The sequence below is a fragment of the Archocentrus centrarchus genome, chromosome 3, assembly GCF_007364275.1.
Source record: "Archocentrus centrarchus isolate MPI-CPG fArcCen1 chromosome 3, fArcCen1, whole genome shotgun sequence".
NCBI classification, from domain to species: Eukaryota; Metazoa; Chordata; class Actinopteri; order Cichliformes; family Cichlidae; genus Archocentrus; species Archocentrus centrarchus.
Window position 1 is genome coordinate 29,772,625 of NC_044348.1, and position 11,488 is coordinate 29,784,112.

General features: G+C 39.2%; 1 protein-coding gene across 1 annotated transcript in view; it reads left to right on the forward strand.

Moving 5' to 3' along the window:
• LOC115778311 (transcription initiation factor TFIID subunit 4) overlaps positions 1-11,488 on the forward strand; it is a 106,471-nt gene that overhangs the window by 41,317 nt on the left and 53,666 nt on the right. The window contains exon 10 of the mRNA XM_030726380.1: positions 6,964-7,094. Within this exon, the coding sequence (XP_030582240.1) occupies positions 6,964-7,094 (131 nt within the window). The remainder of the gene's footprint in view (positions 1-6,963; positions 7,095-11,488) is intronic.

Below are 11,488 nucleotides of genomic sequence, written 5' to 3' on the forward strand. Positions count from 1 at the left end.
AGATATACCTAAGGCTGTAGCTGCACAGTAAAACCTGTGAAAATGTGTAATTATTGCTCAAAATAACTGCGCCTAGCATCTTGCTCCTGTGCATCAGATCAAAAAACACACAGCGTAATTCCGCGTGACGGGGAGTCTAGCGCCCTCATCTTGTTTTTATCTCAATTAAAGTATCTTTAGTGTAGCATGGAGGCCTGCAGGTCATGTTTCATTACGTGGACCCTTGGCATGGTTGTTATCCCGTCACCTTGGGGTGGAAAAGTTGTTTAAAAATATAAATCTTTCCTCAGGGGGGTCACTCAGCATGATACAGGGCAGGAGGCTAGGGTGCCCCCTGCTGGGGAAGTGGCACTTATGCAGCTTTGTTGTGTCAGTGATTGGCCTCTCCACGCTCCCAGCTGACAGCAGTCCGAGGGAGGCTTCCCCGGCCTGCCAGCTCCACTCAATCAGAAAGGCTCGGCTGCTCTTCTTTCCTGCACAAGCACCAACTTTGCTCTGATTTAATTTTCAGCATCCCGCAAAAAACTTAATTGTGACCTTTCCTACCCTGGTTGCCCTCATGAAACGTTGGCTCTAGCACCTTTCTTTTCTTTATGTTTTAATTTTTACATCAGTATAAAAGTCCTAATTCCTAATTCTTCTTTTTTGAATAGTGAATTCAAGTGGACTGGCTCTTTCCATCCCCTTCTTTATTTTCATCTTTATGTCTCTCCATGCCTTGCTTTCTCTCCTCTCCCATTTATCTCCTGCAAACAAACACTTGGGCCGTCCTCTCCTCCCAAACCTCTCTCTCCCTTCACTCATAACTCTCCAGGCTTGTCCTTGAGCTTGGTGGTGGTGGTGGTGGTGGGGTGGGGTGGGGTGGGGGGGCAAAGCTAAAAAAACTGCACTCCACCCCCATCTCAGGAACCAGAACACAGGCACAGCTGGAGTTCTCTAGGAAAGCTCCTCAAAGTAATGATAGTCCACTGGTACCTTAAAGGTACACACACACACACACACACACACACACACTAGGGAACAGACATTTATTGAAAATATTTTAAAATAAAATGATGTTTTTTTTTCTGGTTTATTGCCTTTTATTAGTATTTGGAAGAGCTATAAATAGGATTCCCTGCTAGTTGCTAATGATGTCTAATGCTGCAAACCCGTTTTTTTGTTTTTATTTATATCATGAAACTGACACACCCTGAAGTGTGCAACACAGACATGGTTGGCATCAGAAATAGTATGCTTAATCTGCTCAAATTTGTTTCAAATTTGTACACAATAGCACATTTTATTAATTTTCTAATTACTAAGAGCATTCTTAAGCTACATTACCAAATATATTTTATCAAGTTTGTTTAATTATGCAGGATATGACAGGAATTATTTAGCTTTTTAACACTAATAGTACCTGCTGTTGATGTTTCAGAAGAAATTATTACTACTGCTACAAACTTATCATTGTTTCACTGTAAATATTCGTTTTGTGTTCATCTGGGTGATTTTGGGTTATAATGGTTAACGTGTTAATTGTTACGTGGTTGTTACTAAAGACTCTGATGGCCAGCAGGGGGCGACTCCTGTGGTTGCAGAAAGATTTCCGGTTTTATAGAAGTCTGTAGGCAAACAGCCCAAAAACTGTTTGTAGAAATGTTAAAGATAATCACAAATTATCAGTATGCAGAAAAATTGTTTTGATTTAATGAGTACTGGTAACATTGAAAACATATTTTTGCTGGGATATGTATTATAGCCTTACTACCCCAGGGGTGACTAAAAGTATTAGGGCAAGGCCTCCAAATTAGGGCAAAATAGTTTTGAAGAAGGTAATAAGATGCATCCTGAAGGGTTTTCTATTATAAAATGGGGCTGTAATGTTATCCACACTTTCACATATATTTTATATTTTCAAAAATGGTGGGAGGATAGTCTCATCTGTGATGAGTCTTGTTTAGTTTCAACATACTGTAACTCTCAAAATCTGTGTTAATATCAGGCCCCAAACTATTCAGTTTTTCAATTACATTAAATTTTATTTATATAGTGCCAAATCACAATAACAGCTGCCTCGAGGCGCTTAAGGTAAAGACCATACAATAATACTGAGAAAACCCCAACAATCAGATGACCTTCTATGAGCAAGCACTTGGCAACAGTGGGAAGGAAAAACCAAAAAACACACATTGAAGAGAGCCAGAGATTAATGATAACTAATGATTAAAAGCAGAGTGGTGTATAAACACACAGAGAATGAAAAGAGGTGATTGAATAAGAAACACTCGGCGCATCATGAGAAGCCCCCAACAGCCTAGGCTATTGTAGCACAACTAACATTCAGGGTCACCTCATCCAGCCCTAACTAAAAACTTTATCGAAAAGGAAATGTTTAAATGCAATCTTAACAATAGAGAGGGTGCCTATCTTCCGGATCCAGACTGGGATCTGGTTCCACAGAAGAGGGGCCTGAAAGCTAAAGACTCTGCCTCCCAGTCCACTTTTGAATACCTTAGGAACCACAAGTAAGCCAGCCATCTGAGAGTGACGTTCTCTATTGGGGTGATATGATACTATTAGGTCTTTAAGATAAGATGGGCCTGATTATTGAAGACCTTGTAGTGAGAAGAAGGATTTAAAATTTGATTCTGGATTTAACAGGGAGCCAGTGAAGAGAAGCCAGTATGGTAGAAATATGCTCTCTCTTTCGGTATATTTTCAGCATCAGCCTGAGACAGGATGTTTCTAATTTTAGAGATGTTGTGCAAATGCAAGAAAGCAGTCCTACATATTTGTTTAATATGTGCACTGAAAGATATATCCTGGTCAAAAATTACTCCACGATTCCTCACAGTGTTACTGGAGGCCAAGGTAATGCCATCCAGGGTATTTATCTGGTTAGACACAATGTTTCTAAGATTTTTTAGGGATTTTTAGAGTACAATAATCTCAGTTTTATCTGAATTTAGAAGCAGGAAATTTACATTATACATGCTCCAAGTCTTCATCCAGGTCCTTATATCTGTAAAACATTCCTGTAGTTTAACTAATTGATGTGTGTCATCTGGCTTCGTGGATAGATAAATCATCTGCATATCAATGAAAATGTATGCTATGCCTTCTAATAATACTGCTTGTATGATGTAAATAGAATTGGTCCCAGCACAGGACCCTGTGGAACTCCATAATTAACCTTACTGTGTCAAGAAGACTCCTCATTTACTTAAAAAAAGTCTATTAGATAGATATGATTCAAACCATTGCAGCACAGGACCTTTTAATACCTACAGCATGCTCTAATCTCTATAATAAAATATCTTGGTCAACAGTATCGAAAGCTACGCCGAGGTCTATCAGGAGAAGTATGGAGATGAGTCAGAGGCCATAAGAAGATCATTTGTAATCTTTACTAATGCTGTTTTGGTACTGTGGTGAATTCTGAAACCTGACTGATACTCTTCAAATAAACAATTCCTCTACAGATGATCAGTTAGCTGATTTACTACTACTCTAAGTTTGGAGATTGGCCTATATTTAACTAAGAGCTGGGCAAAGTGATGGCTTTTTAAGTAATGGTTTAATTACTGCCACCTTAAAAGCCTGTGGTACGTAGCCCATTTATCGAGATAGATTGATCATATTTAAGATCGAAGCATTAATTCTGAAATTGGTTAGGCTCTTGCTGCAAATTCCCCTATCTCTTGCAATGGCAAATATCTGGTTAAGTAAAGGAAAAATCAGACCACTCAGTTATGAAACGCGTGTGAGAGGAACAAATCATACAGATTAATTAAAATAAGATCTACATGTGTTTTGTAGAGCTGGCAAAGGTGAATGACTATGTTGAACACATTGGCTTTCATAGTACAGTACTCAGACTTTGCTTTTGTGAGTAATTTCTTGTTGCTTGCTCAAAGAAAATGCTTTGGTCTATTATTGGCGTCACATCAAGCACATGTAGAATGGGTGTGCCTGTAACAAGGATGTGACTCTGCATGATGGCATCTCTGTCATTTGAGAATGGAGTGGTCCTTGTTGTGGTCTAACTTAGATACTGACTCATAGTGTGCAGTAGAGCAGCTTTTCGCAGACTTTGTAATGGTCACTTATGGTCAGGCAGTCTCCTGTATGATCGGGTCAGCAGATGCTGAAAGACACGCCAAACCAGCTATGGAAACCGGCTGTGGATTTTGAGGAGAAGGAATGACATAGTTGCAGGTATTTCAGATACAAACCACAACAGATGGGCTATTCAGGAACTTGTCCACTTTCACTGCCAGGGGGACTCTTCTTCCTATGAATACCAGCCTATCTCACAGTAAATAAAAATTCAAGCGTCATTGCAGATTGAGCTTCATCATGACATTTCACTATGTCTGTTGTGTTAAAAAATTGTTATCTGGCAGCAGAGTATACAAGTTGTTAGTAGCCAATTTACGTTATCTTAACAGAGTTAACATGCATGACATGCAGATTCAGTGATGAAGTACACAAATATATAGATTGCAGTCTATATTAGGTGGTTTTAGGTGTATACCATATGTTCAGAGTTTGATTTCTGGCCATCTGGACTTTTGTCGCATAATCACTTGAGGAAGCCATAACAAATTTTGTACACACAACATTGATATGTCATCAACTTTTAGTGGTTTTTGATTCTTTAGTAGAGTCATAGAGCTGTTTTTATTTATTTATTTTTTGTGTGTGTGTGTGGTTTTCCTTTTTATTCATCTTGTGTATTCCAGAAAGGACTCAAATGTACTCGTCATGTTTGTTATCCGTGTGTCAGTACAGGCAAGAAAGAAAAAGACTGCTTGCATGCTTGCATGGATTGTGGCCAAGTAGTCAAAAAATATAAAATTAAATATGAAAAATTCAGTTTCATGTCTTTTCCTAAATATGTTTTTTTTTTTTTTTTAACCTCAATGGAAAACATCATGAGGTCAAAGAAAAGTTTGAAGTAGAATTCTTAAGGACTTAAAAACCCACAGTGCTCCGAGAATCTGGCTCCATTTATGCTAATTTACTTAATTATGCAATCTTGGATGCTCTTGATCTGGGCTGAGCTGTGTGACTTTTTAACACAAAAACTCTTTCATAGTAAGCTACTATTTTGGTAATATCTATTTATAAATTTCACCCTATAGTGGCATTGGAGGATCCGCCACGTTGTAAAATCTAAATACCAGGTTTTACAGCAATCCATATCAATGTTCAGATATTTATTTCACTGAACAACACTCCCATCAATAGAGTCACGGCATGAGTTGGGCAAAAAACTAGCACATGAGGTAGTTTGAATTAGCTGAGTTATCCACACAACTGGAGGTGTTACGATCTTTGGTGCTTGCCTTTTTTTTTCTTAATGCTGTTTTAGTCAAAATTAAACAAAGTATTAAAGCTGTACAGATCATTAGCCGTTTTCTAGCTGTTTTACATGCTTTTCCTAGGTGAAGAATAATGATCTGTATCAAGCTGAAGAATGTGTTTTTGCTCTCTCTCTCTGCGGCTAAGTCTCTTAAACTTTTTCTGAAATATTAATGTCCCTGAAAGATTGCATTTTTTAGGGAGCAGGAGCCTATTAGCGTTTTTCTTTGACCTTGTGACTTTGCCACATGTATTGCCACTGTAATTATAAGGCTAACAGGGCTCCCTCCATCCATTTCAAAGCTTTAGCGCCTGAGAAGTGTATGTATTGTTCAGCTGATTTAAATAATTGGTGTGGTTTACTTAAAAGGGTGCCAGAGAGAAAATTATGTTAATGGAATAATTTAAAAGGAAGTTGGAAACAGATAGTAACCCTACCAAAGTCTGTCCTCCTCTCTTTTGTTATGACTTCAGATGAGTTTTGCTCCAAGGAAACTAAATTATCCTTCTATGAAAAGAGATGGTCAATGTCGTTCACACACTTGAAGGAGCTTAGCTAGTAAAGCCACTTGAGAATTAGCACTAAGACTGTGAAACAAATTAACTTTTCTGTGCAATGAGTCTTCTTTCTGGGAGTTAATTGCACATACTAATCCAGACTGTTCTTGTGTGAGAATGTATGAATACAGTGGGTGTAGATGTGTGCCTTGTTTGCCTTGTGGTCATCTCATGATGTGTTTTTTTTATGACTTCTTTTTGGGGTGTGTAAATTTGTATGTGCATTTTTCTGAAACAGTTACCTTATACCTGCTTATCTGCTGCTTTTCTTAAGTGTGGAACTGATGTTACATTATAAAACTCCCTGTTGGTAAAGTGAAGGGTCAACATTTTATTAATGAATGAGATGAAAGAGAAATCTCGCTTTGATTATAAGAAGCAAAAGTACTAACTGTACCTGGTGTGTCAAAGAGATGCACCTATTTGACACTAATGATGGACTAATCCAGTTATTCCCAGAGATTAAATTCTATTTGTGGGAACGATGTTGGGGGGTATTGTGCACAGGAGCGTTCACTGTTCATGTTTCTTATCAGTGACCTTTCTTTCCAATGAACTCCAGATTCACTGTCTTGGGCTGCAGCTGGAGATGGTGGTCCTTCTTCTGCTTGTGTAGTGGCACATGAACCAGTTCTCCAGTGCTGCTGCAGGTTCTGGTTGGAGTGGCCCTTCATCTTGGAGTGGATCTCCAAAGAAGAAGGGCCACCGTCACCAGCTGCTGTCGAAGATAGTTTCTCAAACTGTAGGATGAGATCTTTCTGGGGAAAAGAGCCATGAGAACTGCCACAGTGAGGTAGCCAGTATGGAAACACAAGTTACAGAATGTTCAAAAAAGATCAACAAACACAAAGACCGAGCTGTTCTCTGAGACAGATAAAAAAAAATAAAAATAAATATACTCCATCTCCATGTGTACTTGGATAGCTGCTGATAAACCCTGGCAGCCTGTGCAACTAAAGTCAAAAAGTGAAGTAAGAAATGTGTGGGAAACGCTAACTGATCATAAAAGGTTAATCCGGTCCTGAACATGTGTGTTTAATATATCTTTCACAGCTAAAAAGTTTGGAATTACGGAGGTTCCCATGGAGACAGTGACATTCATCTCACACGCCACACAGTCACGGCTTCGGACTGTAGTAGAAAAAGTTTCTACAATCGCACAGCACCGACTGGACTCCTGTAAGGTAGGACGTTTGCACATATATATGCACGGCCCCCTATGCGCGCACACACACACACACACACGCGCGCATCCTCACCCTCACCCTCAAAGTAGATACTATGTCCCGAGCTCATAGCATCACTATTAGCCATTTCTACAATGGCCCTTATCAAGCAATTGTAGAAAGGGGCTTGATAAGGGCTGTCACTTTGAACTCATAATTCAAAGTACAGTTTCAGTGTGAGAAAAACATGTAATAATCCTGCAGTTACATTTCAAAAACCTTTGTCTCAGTTGCCTCACTTAAGCGACATGCTTAAGTGAGGCAACTAAGGCACCACAAACAAAAACACAAGAAAACACAATAAAAGAAAACCATGATCAGACCAGCCACCTGCCAATATTTAATTCTGTGTGACTCATACTTCATGACTCCTTGTGGTGGCCCTTATCCAGTGAATGAGGATAAAGTGAACAGAGGAATGAATGAGTGCATGGGAGTGATTAAAATGGAATAATAACGATTATAGACACGCACTGACAATGAGAAGTGCAAAATTTTGGTGGTTGTTCTTTTTGCCATTTTTAGAGGTATTGCCAGTCTGTCAGTATTTCCTGTTCAGTTATACAGATATAAGCATGTATTGCAGAATCACTGTATCTGAATATCATTGCTGTAGTGATATCGTGACAGTACTGTACCGTGAGTTATTCTGTGACTCACACCCTGACCAGTGACACACATATCCCAGCATGCAGCCAGTACCATTCTGTTTATTTGAATGTCTTCAAGACAGTCGGACTAAGTAACTGTTTAGCGAGCTAACATATGATTAAGGGCCGCACAGAAAGATATCAGAACACATCAAACACTTTAAGTTTGCGCTTGTAACGTGTCCGATTAGAGCACGGTATTTTATATTGGTAATTGTCATGTTTGTTCTGGTTTATAGCCTTTTCAGCCATCACTGAGTTGGCAGTTGGATTTCTTGCACCTTCCGTGTCTGTCAAGGTTAGGAAGGTTCAGTCTGCTTTTTATGGCCAGAACAAAAGAGCTGAGAAATGCTTCCTTAGTTGTTTTTGGCACTACTTTATTATAATATGACATAAACTATTGATGAATGAAAGGTTCAGTCAGTCCCTCCTCTGTTTGAGGACTGCATAAAATGTTACCAAGGGCCACGGATGGTAGTAAATGGATCCTAAGTAAGGTGACAGAGACTGTTCTACATGGCTAAGCTCAATCATGTGAAATCCTGTAGTTTCTCATAATGTGACAGATGTGGCATGTATTGTGGCATCTAATTTTACACATGGGCAGGAAAAAAAAAAACAGCGTAGTGAATGAACAGTGATTGGAAAAAAATACCAACACAGAACACTCAAGATAGGGAATAAACTTCATGAAAATATTATAGTAAACACATACAAAAGCAAACACAAACAGATGTGGATATGAAGGCGTTTGTGTGCTCCAACAGTTATGCAAAGACACACTGGCATACGCACATGTGCACATTTTTCTTTTTCAAGTTAACTCACAAACAAAAATGCGATTGTTTCACTAAAATAAACACTTAAAAGTTAATGTGAGAAGTCTTACTTACTCTTAAGTTGATACAAAACACCAGAACTCAGTTTTCAGTCAGTCAAAACTTATAAAAGAAATTCTAAACACCCGTTTTCTTACAGCTGCATACTTTTGTTATTATTGGTGACTTTACTTCTTGTAGACCTTAAATATAACTATATAACCACATTTAATTGGTAAACATTAAAGCACAAATTCATCTCTGCTGGAAGGCTATACCTTTGCATTGTTTTGAGAAATGGGCGGTGGGCTGGGGTGGGGTGAGGTGGGGGGTGTGGGGGGGCGTTTGAAAATGTATTTTTCTTGATGCCAAGACGGGAGGATGAGGAGGAGGAAGGAAGAGCATTGTTACTGCTGTCCCCGTCTTGTTTTGCGATTCTTCTTTCCATTCGTTCTTTGCCTTTTTTGTGGTTTTGTAAATGAGGTGTGTGTGTGTGTGTGTGTGTGTGAAGGAGGCATGAAGCACTGTGAAGCCACTCTGTTGACATCAGCGGAAAAAAAAAAGAGAGAGAAAGAGAGAGAGAGAAGACCGAAAGACAAAGCGGCCTTAAAGTGCAGCCGGGCTTCAGCGGGAGCGGCGGCGGGAGCTACGGCAAGAGTGCAGGCTCAGCGCTGCAACAAAGAGAAGGGAGCTGGATGAGAGAGAGGGGGTGGGGGGGGGGGGGGGGGGGGGGGGGGAGGGTGCTGGTGATGAGCCTCCTCTGATGTGTCTTTGTGCTCTGTGCCACTCAGCTTCTCTCATCCACTCATGGAAACACCCACAGAGAAAAAAGAGTGATATAGAAATCAAGTGCAAGCAAGAACAGAGATGCATGAGAGACATGCAGTCACACAGAAACATGAGAAATAAGCAATTATCCTATTAACTTTTGATGACCTACAAAAGTTGTTTTTACACTTGGCTTCCCATCTCCCAAGTGGGAGGTGATGTGACATAGGTAAAGAGAAGCAATGTCTGTAAATAGAAAAAGTTAGTGTGTCAGAGTCTGTTGATGTGTTCAGTTCGGTGGTGTTCCAGTTGAGCTGCGTCTTAAAGTTGGTTTTCTTTGTTTAACCAAATGCACAGCGAATGCTGAAGGTAATTTGGTGGTAATACACAGGGCTGCTTCTCCTCAATTAATTTATTGTAATTAAGATTTGTGTGGTTGTTGTTATCTGCTTCACTTTTTTCATACAAGAGCTAAAGGAGAATACTTAAAAGAAAATTTAGATAATCTGCCACCACAGTTACAGTGCTGAATAAATATCCCACCTGATTGGGGTAAAAGGGTTTGTAAATTAGGTGAATTTTTTTTTTTATGTGTAAAAATATTAAATCATAATCAGTGTTTCTACAGTAATGGTTAGTGATATGGCATATGTGAAAAAGGTGTGACACTGTGTAACAACAGGTCATGGCCTGGTGAGGACTGTTCCCTCATTAATCCATGACAGATTAAGCAGATAAAAGATCTGGAATTGAATCCAAGTGTTTAAATTGCAAAAGGTATATTTCCACTGGAAGCCGTAATACGAGGCCCAAAGAGATTGTCAATGTAAGTGAAATGTCAAAAACTTTAGGAATGACTGAATCGACAGTCTGCTTCATTCTTAGAAGGAGTGAATGCACTGACCAGCTCAGCAACTTCAAAAGGCTTGAAAGACCGCAGAAGACAACTAAAGTGGATGATGGCAGCATTCTTTCCTTGGTTAAGGAAAATCCCCTCCACAGCATCTACCCAAGTAAAGAACACTCTGAAGTAGGTCTGCAATCAAGAAATACATGAATGGAAATACAGAGGATTTATAACAAGCTGCAAACCACTTGTTACACTCAAGAACAAGAAGGCCAGATTATACTTTTCTAAAAGAGCCTGCGCAGTTCTGGGAAAAAAAAAAAAAATTCTTTGGATCAATGAAACCAAGATTACGCTGTACCGGAATGATAGGAAGAGAAAAGTATGGAGAAGGAAAGGAACAGCTCACGATCTGAAGCATACCACATTAGTGTTTATTGATGGTGTGGCTGCTGACGGAAGTAAGATGAATTCTAAAGTGTACAAGGCTGTACTCTCTGCTCAGATTCTGCAAATTGCTGCAAAACTGAGCGACTCATTGACTGGAAAGGATTTTTATCAAAGTATTAAAAACAATCCTTAAATTTAAAATTATGTTATCCAATTATTTTGATCCTCTGAAAATGTATAAAATGGCTTTAATTCCTAAATAGTTAAGGTGGTAATTTTGTTAAACCCCCTGAATCAAAGCTGAAAATCTGCACTTCAGTCACATATTGATTGTTTGATTTAAAATCCATTTTTTTTGGTGTAAAATTGCAAAAAAAAAAAAAAAAAATTGGTATTCAAATACTTACGGACCTAACTTTATAGGATTATGTGAGCTGCCCAGGGTATGTAGATGTACACTAACAGACACAAGAGAAGTCTAACCTTCAGTGTAAAACCTGAATAAACAAATACCACTGAAACATGAAGACAGGGACAGGGGAACACAAAAGGCAGGAGGAAAGGCAGAAACATAGAAACACTGATCAAGCATAACATTATGAACGCTTACTGGTGAAGTGGATAAGACTGATTATCTCTTCATCATGGTACCTGTTAGTGGGTGGGATATATTAGGGAGCAAGTGAAAATTTTGTCCTCAAAGTTAATGTGTTAGAAGCAGTTAAAATGGGGAACCATAAGGATTTGAGCGCAACTGACAAGGGCCAAATTGGGATGGCTAGAAGACTGAGTCAGAGCATCTCCAAAACTGCAGTTCTTGTGAGGTGTTTCCGGTCTATAAAAAGTGGTCCAAGGAAGGAAGAGTGGTAAACCAGCAAC